The sequence below is a fragment of the Acomys russatus genome, chromosome 1, assembly GCF_903995435.1.
Source record: "Acomys russatus chromosome 1, mAcoRus1.1, whole genome shotgun sequence".
Taxonomy (NCBI): domain Eukaryota; kingdom Metazoa; phylum Chordata; class Mammalia; order Rodentia; family Muridae; genus Acomys; species Acomys russatus.
In genome coordinates, this window is record NC_067137.1 from 100,444,477 (window position 1) to 100,459,860 (window position 15,384).

A 15,384-nucleotide genomic window follows, 5' to 3' on the forward strand; every position below is an offset into this window, starting at 1 on the left:
TTTCATGTGTAAATGCAATTTTTAAAATTAGAAAACAAAAATCAGTACAGTGAAAATAAAAACCCACTTTAATCCCTGTGCCTAGAAATAATCACTATTAACATTTAGCTCATTTCCATTCAGGCTTTTAAAATAAAAGCATCTCCCCCTGGATATTTTATGCACATCTTTGAGTCTTAAGGATGGACAGAAGTTATTCAGGAAGTGCAGGGCTCATGGTAGATGGGGCATGCAGAGGGTTAGGGGGTCGTGCTAATGACAGAAGCATGGATCCTGTCGGCTCGATGGCTCTTTTGGGAAAACTAGAAACAGCCAAGTGCTGCAGGGGTGGGAGTGTGAGATGCCCACTCATGGCATGTATGATTGAAAGGTATCTTGTGAGACAAGGCCGTCAACCCTTTTATGGACTTGCTTTCTACTGATTGGATGGTAATTGGGGGAAACATCAAAGAAGAAAACAGACTCATTTTGTGGTTTTTGGACAGGAGAAAGTCATGATTTAAGTCTCCTTAATCTTACATTTCCGGCCTCCACTTAACTCCTTAGCCTTTTTGTCCTACTCTTTTTCAGGAAACCCCAAGCAAAACTAAACTGTTGCCATATTCACATGTGGCCGTGGATTATCGCTCCTCTCCTGGGTTATCCCATTTATTCATTTTTAGTTCTCTGCTTCCTGCTGCCTCTTCAATCCAATGTCTTTCTCTTTAGAAGGAGTCAAGATTGAATTTGCTTTTGAACATATATCAGTGAAACTTGAGGGGTTTTGCCCTAGAAAAGCTGGGCAAGGTATAAGTCTCCTCCCATCCACGCCAAGTCTTTCAAAACTTACTCTGTTTCCACCAGTGTAGAAAGGTGTTCCAAGAATTAAATCTCAGAGGCATTAGGAGCATCTAAACTTTTGTGTCCATGCTATACTGGGCACGTCTTTGAGTCTTGACATATGTTTTCCTTGATGACGTGAATTTTGTAAGGAAAACCTATCGTCTTTCAGATTTTCCTTCCTTTCTGAATGGGTTCTTTAAGTGGAACTGCTGTATACTCACAGATTACTACTGAAAAAAAATCATAATGAGGTTTTTTGGAGTGTGTGTGAAGGGGTGAGGGTCTCTCTACATAGCCCTGGCTGATAGCCCTAGCTGTCTTGGAACTTACTCTGTAGACCAGGCTGGCCACATACTCATAGAGATCCTCCTGCCTCTGCCTCCTGAGTGCTGGAATTAATGGCATGGGCCACCATGCCACCATGCCACCATGCCATCATGAAGAATTGAAAACAGGAAAAATGACTCCGAGTTTGGTAGTCATGTCCTTTATTGGCCTTCCACAGCCCATCCCCCAACATACATGCACAATCTCTTCCCCCCTCCTCCCTCCCCACCCCCCATCACTCACTTCACCTATCCTTGTTGTTTCATCTCCTATTTTCAGGAATTTCACTGGGTTTATATAGTCCAAAGAGATTTCTAAGCAGCACATAGGTATCACTATTATTGACTGAATTAAATTATTACACTTTCAAGGAATATCATCCCACTCTGGGATTAACACTTGCCATAGTCATGAGATATTGAATAGAGGACTTGAAATTTACCTCCTAAATTCATAATTTCAGCTAGTACACTGTACTTTCTAGGTGTTGATTTTCATACCTAAAACTTTCATTTCTTCTTCTTCTTCTTTTTTTTTTTTTTTTTTTTTTTTTTAATGTAGTGGAATTTTCAACACTGGACTTAGAATATTCCCTGACCTGACCAAAATTTATTCCACTGATGTATTCTTTATACTGTAAGTATGCTCAACACTCAGTCTTTTGTATATTTTGTATACCCCTGACAAGAACTGGAGCGCAGTCAGGGGAACTGGTAGAAGCCAGGAAAAACAATCAAGTCCAAGAGAGAGCAGTGAGCAGGGCGGTTATGATGAAGAGTGGAGTAGGCAAGGGTGAAGAATGGCCACTGAATTTACTAGCTGTACGCCACTGGTGAGTCTGACAAAACCAGTTTGTGTAGGATGATAAGAGTAGGACACTGGCTTGGAATGGGTTTGTCCTGGCTAGTTGTACGTCAACTTGACACAAGCTAAAGTCATCTGAGAGGAGGGAGCCTCAATTAAGAAAATGCCTCCATAAGATCAGGTTCTTGGTAGGCCTGTAAGGCATTTTCTTCACTAGTGATTGATAAGGAGGGCTCGGGCCATTGTGGGTGGTGCCACTCCTGGGCTGGTGGTCCTAGTCTCTATAAGAAAGCAGGGTGAGCAAGCCATGAGGAGCAAGCCTTCCATGGCTTCAGCTCATCTCCTGCCTCCAGCTCCCTGCCCTGCTTGCATTCCTGTTTGGGCTTCTTTTGATGATGAACTGTGACGTGGAAGCATAAGCTGAATAAAACCTTTCCTCCCCAAGTTTCTTTGGCCATGGAGTTTCATGACAGCAATTAGTAACCCTAGGAAGAAATTTCAAGAAAGAGTTAGAGGGGAGGGGAATTAGAGAGAGGGAAGAGAGCCCACTCTTTTGAGTTTCACTGCTGTTCAACAATGTGCTCAACAGTGTGAAGGGGGCTTAGAGGTAAAGAGCACTTGTTGCTCATGCAGAAGACCCAGGTTCAAGTCTCAGCATCTACATGGCATCTCACAGTGTTTATAACTCCAGTTCCAGAGGACCCTGTGCCCTTTTCTGACCCCCATAGGCACAAGGCAGTGGGGAAGAAGAGATGGTTTATTTGGCTACACTTCCAAGTTACAGCCCATCATTTTAGGGAACTCAAACAGCTGGTCACATCATACCCATAGTCAAGGGCAAAGAGACAATAAACACACCCTTGCTTGCTCGCAACTCAGGAAGTTTCCTGAAGTGGTGCCACCCATATTCATGGATCTTCCCACTTCAATTAAGCAAGACAATTCCCAGCCTATTTTATTTTATGTTTTATATGAAATGTTTTATTGATTTACCGTATAGTCATCTTTCTTTATGTGAAGGGGGGGTTGTCTTGTGAAGGTCAGAAGGCAACACTCAGGCACTCCTTCTACTGTGTAGGTTCGCAGGGTCAAACTCAGGTTGTCTGGACCAACAAGTGGCTTTACCCTAGAAACTGTCTCAAGGCTCCCCAGCGTTCATTTAATTTTCAAATGGGAAAAAATGATCAAATGATTTCTGAAGGGAATGGCTGAAAGGGGGAGGGGGAGCTGCTGAATGGTAGCTTATTTTTCATATTTTCTGAGAGCTTTTTACTTTCCTATGCATGACACTTGCTTCACTCAAGTGAAGCTTCACCTTTTAAGGTATAAAGCGAAAGTTGCTCTTTTTTCTTTTCAACAAACAGTAAAGCAGAGGCCTAGGAAATTCACATGAGTGTGTGCCCTGAGTTCCACAGAGCAGTCAAAGCCATGCTCTGGATAGACCGTATGAGGCTTTTTTCCACTGACCAGTTATCTTACCTAATCATACAAATGAAAAAGTACATCTGCAGGGGAATTTCAAAGACTGAGTTTGCACTTCAGAGCCAGCACAGTGTAGAATGATTAGCTGCAAACTCTTTGGTTTTTGTTTTGTTGGTGAGAGGTCTTTTTTTCTTCTTTCTTTCTTTCTTTCTTCTTTCTTTCTTTTCTTCTTTCTTTCTTTCTTTCTTTCTTTCAAGACAGGGTTTCTATGTGTAGCTCTGGCTGTCTGGAACTGGTCCTGTAGACCAGGCTGGCCTCAAACTCAGAGATTCACCTGCCTCTGCCTCGCAAGTGCTGGGACTAAAGGCGTGTGCTATAGCAACATGGCATGCTTCAAACTGTTAATATTTTTCTCCAGAAAAAGAAATGGCCATGCCTCTTTGCTACAGTAAGCTCAGTTTAAACATCCGCAGTCCTCTGGGAGCACCTGCCTGGCAGCGTTTTGCAAACAGAGGGCATTTGAGTGATACTCCTGAGATTAAATCCACTGAGCCCTTTCCCCTGATCCTTCTATTGACAGAAAATTCTAGTTGCTATGGACATAGTGTTATAGATTCAGACATCTCTGAGCCCCATCTGCTTCAAGACAAAGAGCGAGGCCAAGACCAGGACTCTGAATGTGTTTGCATCTGGAACAGCTCTCACCATAGCATGCAACCACCAGTGACTAGAATTGGGTCAAACAAGCAGCTAAAACTGAAATATGTTATGGCCAGTTCTTTGAGGTGCACATATGCAATGAAAACCCATTTCTAGCATGTTTCTTTTCTCACCTGTTTTCATCGCTTTCTCTTACAGTGAAATCACAGACAACCCTTACATGACTTCGGTCCCCGAAAATGCATTTCAGGGACTATGTAATGAAACCTTGACCCTGTGAGTATTTCCAGTCTCACTCTTGCTGGAACCTTAATTTTATCTGAGGCTATTGTCATGGTTTTTCTAGCTAAAAGTGTATCTGAGATTTACAGAAGCATGCTATCTTCTAATGTGTACTCTGAGTCTGGAAGGGTTTTGCAGAGTTGAGTGTTGCCTGGTGGTGTGATATCCTACAGACTACAAATAGGATAAGCTAGTATAAACTGCATAGTCTCTTATGGCAGGGGTTGGTGCATTTGTTCCAAGAAGGGCCAGGTAGGCTGTACATGTTGTACTGTATTGTAGCAACTGTCACTGAAAAGCAAAAGCAGCCAGACACATACATAGGTCACTGGGCAAGTCTGTGTTGCAATTAAGTCTCTTTATGGAAACATAGTATGGATCAGATGTGGCCTGTGGGCTTTGTGGCACAGCATCCTATATCCAAATGTCCCCATTTTACAAAGTAGTGTTTTTCAACCTGTGAGTCACAACCCTTTCTGGTCAAATGACCCTTACACAGGGGTCACATATTAGATATTCTGCATATCGGGTGTTTACAATTCCTAACAGTAGCAAAATTGTAGTTATAAAGTAGCAACAAAAACAATTTTATGGTTGGGGGGGTCACCACAACATGGGGAACTATGTTAAAGGGTCAGAGCATTAGGAAGGTTGAGAAACACTGTTCTAGAAGAAGTTCCATAGAGTAAATCTGAATTTCACAGAGTCACTGAATACTGAGTAACGCCACTAAGAGCTTTTCCTACTCTGCAAGCCCTTTCACTCAGAGGTCAGAAACTATGGTGGAGCTCCTATAACTGCTTGTTCAATAGAGAACAAGTGTTTGTTGTTCAATAGAGAACAGTGTTTTTGCTAAGAACTCATGACCTGCTCTTTGGGTGTTCATAAGTAGGAGGGGGATGTATCTCTGTTAGTATAGTGCTTGCCTAGCATGCATGAAGCCCTGGGCTTCATCCCTATTATCCTATAAAAGGGGCGTGGTGGCACATACCTGTAATTCCAGCATGTGGGAGGTGGGAGCAGGAGGATCTGAGGTTCAAGATCATCTTTGGCTTAACGGCAAGTTCCAAACCCAGTTCCAAAACATGGAAACAAAGCAAAGTGAGTTATCACAGTCGATCTCCCTGTGGAACAAGTCAAAACATCCTTTTCCCATGGTAGACCTCTTGGGAAAAGACAAGTAATTGCCACTCAGTCAACTTTTCTTTTAGCAACAGTGGGCTCTTAGCCTGCTCAGCCCCTGGCTTCAGGGCCACACACGCCCCCTGGGAAGGTTTCCACTGTGTTGGGTACCATTCTTCCCAAGGAAACTGCTAATCTCAGCTTCTTTGTAGAATGTTAGCTTTCCCTTTTAACATTCTCCCCCCAAGGACCTGTTTTCCTTTCCAAATGAAAGTTGTCCAAGGCCTCCTTTGAGGCTCAGTGTTGGATGGAATCCTGGCTGTAGAGGCGAGAATGGCATGAAGTTGTCAATTATCATTCCAGATGACTTTTATTTTTTAACTATACTCTTATAGAAGCCCTTTCTTCCTGGAAGGTCAGTGAAGTTCAAAACATTACATGTGCAAGGAAAGTGCCTAACAGCAGAGTCCATGCCTGTGTCCCCACTTCTTTCTTCCTTTTTTTCCTCTACCCTTTATATCTTTCAAGACCTACTTGTCCATGAAGTTTTTAGTCTCTAAAATAGAAGTCAAACCCAGTTTAGACTAACAAGTTCTTAGCAAGCCACTCCCATGTCTCCCTCCCCTTGAACATGTCTACATTAAAAAAAAAAAATCTTTGGGGATGGAGAGATGCTTCAGCAGTAAACAGTGCTTACTGATCATGCAGAATACCTGAGTTTAGCATCTAGCACCCATATCGGGCAGCTCACAACTGCCTTTACCTCAGCTCCAGGAGACCTGATGCCCTCTTCTGGCCTCTATGAACACCTGCACTCACATGTGCATGCACACACACACACACACACACACACACACACACACACACAAAACCTTTTAGAAAAAATCCTTTGCAAACCTTTGTTCTTCAAAGTAAACCTGCTTCTAAGGAAAGCCTGATTTATACCCAAGCCTGAACAATGGAGCTTCAACCTGTTAAGGTTTTCTTGAGGAATGCATGTGGATGACTTGTGAAATTTTATGCACATTTCTGATAATAAAGACATGAAGCCGAAGAAGAAGAAGAAGAAGAAGAAGAAGAAGAAGAAGAAGAAGAAGAAGAAGAAGAAGAAGAAGGAGAAGGAGAAGGAGAAGGAGAAGGAGAAGGAGAAGGAGAAGAAGAAGAAGGAGAAAAAGAAGAAAAAGACATATCCCATAGGCCATCTGATTTATTTACTTATTTATTCAGTTCTGGGAATCCAGTGACACAGCACCTCATATATGCTAGGCAAGTACCCTACCACTTGGTAGTTAATTTTTTTCTCTCTCTCCTTCTCTTGATTTTAGGAAACTATACAACAATGGATTTACTTCAATCCAAGGACATGCTTTCAATGGAACAAAACTGGATGCTGTGTAAGTTTAGGGTAACCATGGAAACTGCCACTGTTCCCCACATCTCACTCCCAGAAGGATCATCCAGAGGATCTGAATCCCTTAAGATCTATTTTAAGTGTCTCAAGCCTTGGAAGTAATGCCAAAGGAACTTGACAAGGGCTTTCTGAAGTGAACACTCAATGTTGGCCCCAGTTCTAAATCTCAAAGCTCTCATTCCCAATAAAATGGAGACACACACTGTCACCATCTGTTATGTTATAGAGCTGTATGTATGTGTGTTTGCAAGCATTCATCTGCTGTTACATAAAGTGAGAGAGTATCTTTGCACACCCAAAGGTGTTTTCCAAAAGTTACTCAACCTCTTTGACATGTTTTTTTTTCCTATTTTAAAGATGAGTGATACCCAAATGACCAAAACAAAACAAAACAAAAGATACGTACATTTTATTTGTCCTGCAGTACTTTTTACTTTTTGAGGTAATGTCTCGCTGTGTAACCCTGGGCTGTCATGGAATTAGCTGTGTAGACTAGGCCGGTCTTTAACTTATGGAGATCTGCTAGCCTCTGCCTCCTGAGTGCCATAATTAAAGATATGCATCTCACTTGACATTGCAACACTTCTTATTTCTTTAGTAGTTATATATATTTAGTTCCAAATTATCTGGTATTTCTCCCAAAACTTAACTGTTCATTTCTTAGGGTGATATGTTAATCACTGCTTTTTATATTACTCACTCTTCCTTTAATAATCGTACACAGTTGATCATTGTCAAACCTGAAAGGCCCTATGAGTCTAAATGTGCTGTATACTACTTCGGTTCTCAAATACTATTAGGCATGCAAACCAGGAAGGGATCTACAGATGCTGGCTGAGTCTGTAGACTTGGCTGGGCTGTGGGAGTCTGTATTTCTATGATACCCTCTCACAACGCTGATGGTGTAGCCCATGGACTGCACTTTAAGTAGAACAGCTACACAGCCATGTCGAGGGCCTGGGTACAAAAGAACACATGTGGAGATTAAGTGCTTTGAGTTGACAGTCTGGTTTCCAGGGTAAGTACTGGCTTCTGGAATTAAAAGATAAATAGTAACAAGTACTGGATTCCTTATAGTTAGGCAAGGTTCTCTACCTCCTGTTGAGGTGACGTCTAGCTCTTGGCTGGGCTTTTGGGCAGCCTTCTAGTCTGTGTCAGAAGGAGGGTTAGAGTATCATTCTCTTGGGTACTAGGTAGGACATGAGTTGTTATGGCTTGATTTCAGTCATTTCTTTTAAATATATAATTACAAGGGAAGTTCTGAAAGACACCACAGATGTATGATATTCTTGTGCATAAAATTTACAGAATTAGAAAGCCCCATTGCACTTCGTCTTTCACAGTCCTTTGTTTACTTCTCACTATAGCTGCTGAGTGCCTACAATGCACAAAGCACTGTGGTAGTCACTAACAAAGCAAGGACAAGAAAAAGCAATGCGCTTCCTGCTCACAATACAAATTACATTCACATGCAGTCAATACAAGCCCAGCTACACCAACGATCAAAGTATGTTAGAAAGAAATTTATCCATTTCAAAATGTGCACCAGCTAGAAAATACACAAGTGCCGAGAATCCAAAGGGGTTGGCCTCCTTCCTTGGAGAAATCAGCAGGATAATCTCTAAGTTTATCCCATGGTTTTAAAAGATCAGCATTTACTATTTTGGAGATAATCACCCAGTATCTTCTTCTTTGACTCAAATAATCACACCAGGCTAGCTGTTCCACAGACTTCGGGTCCTCAGCTCATCTCTACCTCGGATCCCATCACAGGAACCCTGGGATTACGATATGTGCTTCCAGTCCAGGCCTTTACTTGAGTCCCAGGAATAAAACTCAGGCAGGAAAGCGTTCTTAGCCCGACCATCTCTCTAGACCCTCAGATTATATTTTGTAACATAGCTCAATATTTACTGGGTTTGCAAATGAAGAAAAACCTATTACTCTTCTACAGCAATTATTCAGAGATTGTAAATAGCATACTCTCTCTAGCACTGTGTTTAGATATCTCTAGGTTCTAGATTAACTGATAAATTATCCAAAACAGAATCATCTACTTCATGCTGATGCACTGAAATTACCAGGTCTGACCTCAATTTTAGTGTAACTGAGTAACATTATGGCAGCCAAGTTGGACAAATACCACACTGAGGACTAGCACCGAAGCCATAACAGCCGTTCTGTTGTTAGCTGGAATCTTGTGAAAATCATGACAATTGGGCAATAGCTCAATGCCCTGTGGGTTCACAGAGAGCCAGACGCATTGTCATCACTCAGATGACAAATCACTTAACATGAGTGTCCGTGCTCAAGAGAAGCTGCGCTGCTCTCAATCACAAGTCACATGTTGTTTCTCTGGACCTCTCTGTTCTCTCTTTATACAGTCTTCTAGAGCTGAGCTGCTTCTTCCAAAGTGTCTAATTCTCTGAGATGAATTTTCTACTGTTGAATTCTAGTCCTTTAGCTTCTATCTAGAAGTAAACAGTTGGACCAAAAATAAGTAAATATGACCTCAACACGTTAAGGACTTACTCCCACAGTAAACATGAGCAGAGGAGTCAACAGAATAATGTGCTAATTAGCATCACACATTAGCTGATTAGAAGTAATTCACCACAGCTTGGAGCCACTGGGAAAAGATGACGGTAGAGAAGATTATAGGATTAAGAAGGCTGCTATTTCTCACGGGATAAGTATTTGAACAGCTTGTAGGATATGCTCCAAGGTTGGCTGTCCCCTCTGCCTACTGCAGTCTTGAACACTTTCTCACCTGTTACTGTTGATAAACAAGTGTCCAAATCTCTGAAACCAACAAGATTTTCACAGAGCAATCAGCTTAGCTTTAGACTAATTTAAGAGCTAGGCTCTGGGTCCCTACCTATCATTTTCTGAATAACAAGGCCCGTGTAGGGACCAAAAAAACAACCCATGGCTCCCCACAGAATCACTCCCATGTGAATGTCACAACATAACCTTGTGCCAACCCCAATTTCCCCTAAAGGAATTATCTAGGAATGAGCTGAAATTCTATCTTGGAAATGAAATGGATCCTTAAACCCCTCTGAGAACCAAGAAATTTCCTCACCTAGTACATCACCGTTCTCTCTTTAATACTAAGCACTTCTGTCACTGACTAAAACCTGTCCTATCTGTGAATTTACCCAGAAACAAGGCTTTTGTTTCTCACCAAACAAGACGTTCCTGAATGGCTGCTGTGTGTCAAGAATAAATCGGAGGCTGGAGAGATGGCTCAATGGTTGAGAGCACCATTTGCTCTTGCAGAGGGCCTAGGTTCAATTTCTAGCATCTACATAGCAGTTCACAGCTGTCTGTAATGACAGTTCCAGGTGATCTGAACCCCCTGACCCTCTGCATGCACATGGTACATAGACACACGTGGGAAAAAATATCAAACACGTAAAATAGAAATAAATAAATCTCGAAAGAGAAACATTTTTTAAAAAGTGAGTCCAAGAGAAACAGAACAGAGAGAGAGAGAGAGAGAGACTCAAACACAGACACACACAGACACACACACTCACACACACATACACACAGACACACACACTCACACACACATACACACATACACACACACACACACACACACACACACACACACACACACACACCCCATAATAGTGACACTGTTGCTTGGACACTTTCCCCCACCCATTGCCACCTTCATTTTTCCAGCCCCACTGTTCTCCTCTCACCATGAGATATGTCATTTTCAGTCAAGCAGAGATTCTAAAGTATTAAAATATGGAAACTTTGACAACTCTTTTCTAAGAAAAGCTTAATTTCTTCACCAGATTCCCAAAGAGGCAGGATCCATCCAAATAATGAGGAGTCATTAAGCAGGCAGGGTTAGCAGCATCTGTTTCACTTTGGAAGGAACTGTTACGGCTTCTGCTAGGAACCCTTCCCAGGACTTACATTAGCACTCTGGACTTTTAGGAAGTCTCTTCTTGTCACTTCTGACAAGTCATAAACTTCTGAACTGTCTTTGTCTCTGACTGGCTTGCCCAAGGCAACAATACGGCACAGTCTCAGCTATGATCCAGGAGCCAGTTTAAGGAAATTGACATTACCAGGACAGAGCATGGGGTTAATGAGGTTAATGGAGGCATCCTTTCGGATATTAAAGCTTTCGTGTTTGTAACTCCTCACCCATAACTTCCGGCAGAAGGAGAAATCAGAACCTAAGGGTAAAAGCTAGAAGAGGTAGCTCTGAACTACCAGGGACTGTAGGGGTGTGGAAGAGGCTCCTTAGGCCATGGTCAGCCTTGGCTTTGTAGCTAGACCCTGCTTCCATAACCCAACAGACTGAACCAGGAAGAGTGGCAGGTTCCTTACTTTTAGGCCCTTATCAGCTTCAGAGGTTAAGCATCCAAACGACCATACTGTCTTTTGAGAAACGAGGCCTGTGTCATGCCGGTTCATCTCCGTTCACATTGGCTGCGCCTCTGGCTACATTCTTTTCTCCCACTCTGGACCCTGGCTGCCTTCCCCAGTTTGAAGTCTTCTGCAACATTTCTGGTAAACAGAAGTGCTTATCAAGCAGTCTCCTTGTCCTCAGGGGTGTATTAAATATCAGATGCAAACACTACGAAATTGGAGAAGTGATAATTTCATTTTTACAACAATTACTGATGATTAGGCCGATTTTTACTCTCAATCATTGGAGATGAAGAGGGGAAAAGAGAGGAGCTCAGTGGAGCTTACTTGACTTTGAGCAGCCTGGGAACAAAATTCAATCTATCTATAACTACACTGGCCCAAGGATCCAGAAAGAGCGTGGCCACTATGCCCAATATAGTTGTCATATCACAAAATTGTGTTTAACAAGAGCCTTTCTCTACTTCGCCCCCCACCCCCCAAGATGGGTCTTACCTACTCCAACTACAACCAAACAAAAGATCTTCATAGACACAGTAGGTTGATTGGATCAATAAATGAACATGCGAGTTCTGTGACTCAGACCCTATATGAGGTTAACCCTCTGGGAACATGTCCATTGGCTGCTTTGGCATCGTACTCAGGCATCTGAACATAGGAAGCCTGGTCTCTTGTATATGAGCCTTAACACCCTCTGCTATAGACAGTATCTGGAATGCCCCCAAAGCCCATGTTATTAAAGTTTTCCTGTTCTCAGCTTGGTGTTGGTGGGGAATGGTAGAGCTTTTAAGAAGTAAAGATTAATGCGATGCAACTGGGTTACTGGCAACACTTCTTTGAAGGGGCTATAGGTCCCATGCCTTCTTTTTCCTGTTATTGCCTTCTCAACCACTGAAAGAAAAAAAAAGCAACTTCCTTCTGCCCCATGCTCCTGCCAAGGTGAGCCGTGGCAACACAGGCCTAAAAATAATGGCATCAACTCATCTCCCTGACCATGAACAGAAGTAAGCCACTGATTGTATCCATTCTGGTTGAAAAGACATAGTATTCAAGTAAGAAAAAAAAAGGTAATTGCAGATTCTGATAATCTCAGGAGGAAATAGAGAGTGTAGAGCAAACTCGTGTTACTTTAGATGAATAGCCCTTGACCTCTATTTAAAAGAATAATTGAAAAAGTCTAAACTGTATTCAAATTTGTAAAACCTTGTTGTGTGCCCCAGTTCTTACTCATCTGTTTAATCCCTCAGTATGCCCCAAAGTGGGGTGGGGGGATAAAGCTCTTCAGCCCATGAAGCTGATTGTTCTAGTCTTACCCACAATGCCCCAAGAAAGACGCACCTGGACCCAATTAACTAAAAGGAACTTTATGAAGACTCTGGAGGAAGAATTCTGACAGTCTTTGATTATTCTATTCTTACTAGCCATCGTCCTTAAGAATTGCACCCTGCAGTGCAAAGCTGGCTGATACAACAACAAAAGTACACTATGTCATTAGTCAGACCTCCCAAGAGTCTTCACTGTATTTATTTTGTATCAAGCTATGGTCACTCACTAGTGTTTAATTGCCTACACTATGCTTCAAGTTAATGTGAATGTGTAAATTGAGGCCATTTATAATAAAAATAGATGTACTTTATTTTATTTTAGACAATTTTATTCTCTTAAAAAGCTGTGGGGTGAGGGAAGGGCCAATTTTAAAATCCTCGGGTGCTTTTGTTCATCTGGAAGAAATCTATTTCAAACATACTTTGTGACTTCAATTGCATAAGAAATATTCTTACAAATGGCCAATGTGATTAAAAGGAAAAGGATCAACACAGCCATCACTTTTCACGAAAGGTAGACACTTTAATCTTATTTATATAAATATTCCCATACCAAAGCTCGTGTTGTTGGATAAAATGCATGCCATTCAATTAAATCTGAATTTCGGATAAGCAACAGATAACCTTGCATAAGAAATATTTACACCTGAAGATTGTTCAGTGTTTTTCTGTAATTCAAATTAAACTGACCTCATGTACTTTAATTTGCTAAATCTGGGATCTCTGCTCAAAGAACTGAGTTTCCAGCCATCCATACCACGCCTACCACCCTCACCATCTCCATCCCACCTCTTACTTAAGTTGTAGCTTCAAAGATATGTGGGAATAATGGTTGATCTTAAGAAGCAAATTTGAGTCAGGGTAGAAAAACAGTAATTGCTAGGAAATAGGAAATTTGGGCAACTTTGATAAAATGTAGGTATGCAAGCTAGACCATAAATATAATAATCTTTCAGAGATTCCTGCCACAATGGAACTTTGCATTCCTAGCACAGAGACTGGTGCTTAAGCCAGAAAAACATAAGGTGTCTTTAAAATTAATGTGACCTTGGTTACATTTTATTTTGGTGTTTATTCTAATGTTATGTGATGGCTTAAGTGCCTAACTCATATTCTCTCTCTCTCTCTCTCTCTCTCTCTCTCTCTCTCTCTCTCTCTCTCTCTCTCTCTCTCTCTCTCTCTCTCTCTCTCTCCTCTCTAGTTACCTAAACAAGAATAAATACCTGACAGCTATTGACAAAGATGCCTTTGGAGGAGTATACAGTGGACCGACCTTGCTGTGAGTAAGACAAGTGAATGGCCAGTAGTTTGTTATTTTCTTTTTTACTTTTCTGAAATAAAAGGCATGTGAAGAGGGTCATGCCAACTGTCTTAGTCAGTGTCCTGTTGCTGTGGAGAGATACTATGACCATGGCAACTCATATAAATGAAAATATTTAATTGGGGCTGGCTTATAGTTCATCGGTTAAGTTATTGGCCATGGCAGGAAGCATGGTGAGGTGCAGGCAAATATGGTGCTGGAGTAGGGCTGAGAATTCTGCATCTGGATCGTCAGGCAGCAGGAGGGGAATGTCACACTGGGCCTAGCTTGAACATCTGAAAACCTCAAAAGCCAACCCCTGGTGACACACTTCCTCCGACAAGGCCAAACCTCCTAATACTGCCACTTGCTACTCCCTATTGGCCTATGGGGGCCCTTTCTATTCAGACCACCACCCCAACAGTCAAGACAAGAGAATGCTGTTATCTTGGGTAAAGACTTCTGCCACTATTCCTTACTTGGCTCAATAGGCTACCTCTTAGAAGAAAGTCTTTGAGACTCAGAAGGCCCCAAGTCCCAGGATGTCATCTGTCTCACAATCAGGCAACTTATGGGGGTTCTGTTTGTGGACCAGTATCTGTTTACAAAACTCTAAGATATGAGATTTACAAAGAAGTAGAAAACACTCTGTCTTTACAGGAAAAAAAAAATGTACACAAATGCAACCATCTGATGCCCAGCACAAAGAGCAGAAGACTATATACTTATAATCTGATTCATATCTGGAAGAACTTAGCTCCTAGGGAAGATGAGAGACGAGTGTGATTTTTAATAGTTGGACAATTCACCTATTTGTGTGTTCATTCTCATTACACACCCACATGTAGTTGGTGATCATGTACAATCAAGTCTTTTCCTCAATGTCATCTTCCCTCGAGTCCCTTGATTTAAGTTCATTGCCTTAGTTTATGATCTTATCACCAACCATCTAAATTAGTTCTTAATGAAGTTAAGCACAGTACCCTAAAGATGCACAAGGCTATCCATTAGAAGCAAGAGGAAACTATTTATTAATAAAATGGAAAAATTAAATTATATTAACATGTACGCAGATGACCACCAACACTAGTAGACAATAGGTGTATCCCAAGAGGAGCGTGGATGATTGGCAATCCAAGCCTGTGTACCTGATACCGTCACTCTTTCACCTTCAACAGTTTTGTTATACCTCGGGAGTAAATGCACCTAGTTAAGTAGGTTGGTGGACCAGTTTCCTTAAAATTATCTGTACTATGCAGGGAGTTTCTCCTAACTCATAGTGAAATATATATAGATGAGCATGCAGGAGATAACAGTTTCGATCATTAACTCAAACTTGTTGGGATTGTCTACACTGAACCTACACAACAGTGACCCACCAATGGTCAGGCTGGATGAGTGAAAGCCTCAGGGGTTCAGCCCCCACAGCTGAGCACAGTTTAGGAATAGACTCTGGAAGACAAAACGTTGCTTCTTTCCGTTGTCTATGCACCAGTGAGGCCACTATA

General features: G+C 41.8%; 1 protein-coding gene across 3 annotated transcripts in view; it reads left to right on the forward strand.

The window, feature by feature from the left end:
• The window catches only part of Tshr (thyroid stimulating hormone receptor), a 130,425-nt gene that overhangs the window by 90,001 nt on the left and 25,040 nt on the right, over positions 1–15,384 (forward strand). The window contains exons 5-8 of one of the 3 annotated variants that reach the window (XM_051150103.1): positions 1,711–1,785; positions 4,234–4,311; positions 6,765–6,833; positions 13,778–13,855. In XM_051150103.1, the coding sequence (XP_051006060.1) occupies positions 1,711–1,785; positions 4,234–4,311; positions 6,765–6,833; positions 13,778–13,855 (300 nt within the window). The remainder of the gene's footprint in view (positions 1–1,710; positions 1,786–4,233; positions 4,312–6,764; positions 6,834–13,777; positions 13,856–15,384) is intronic. The other 2 variants (XM_051150113.1, XM_051150122.1) reach the window with 2 other exon arrangements.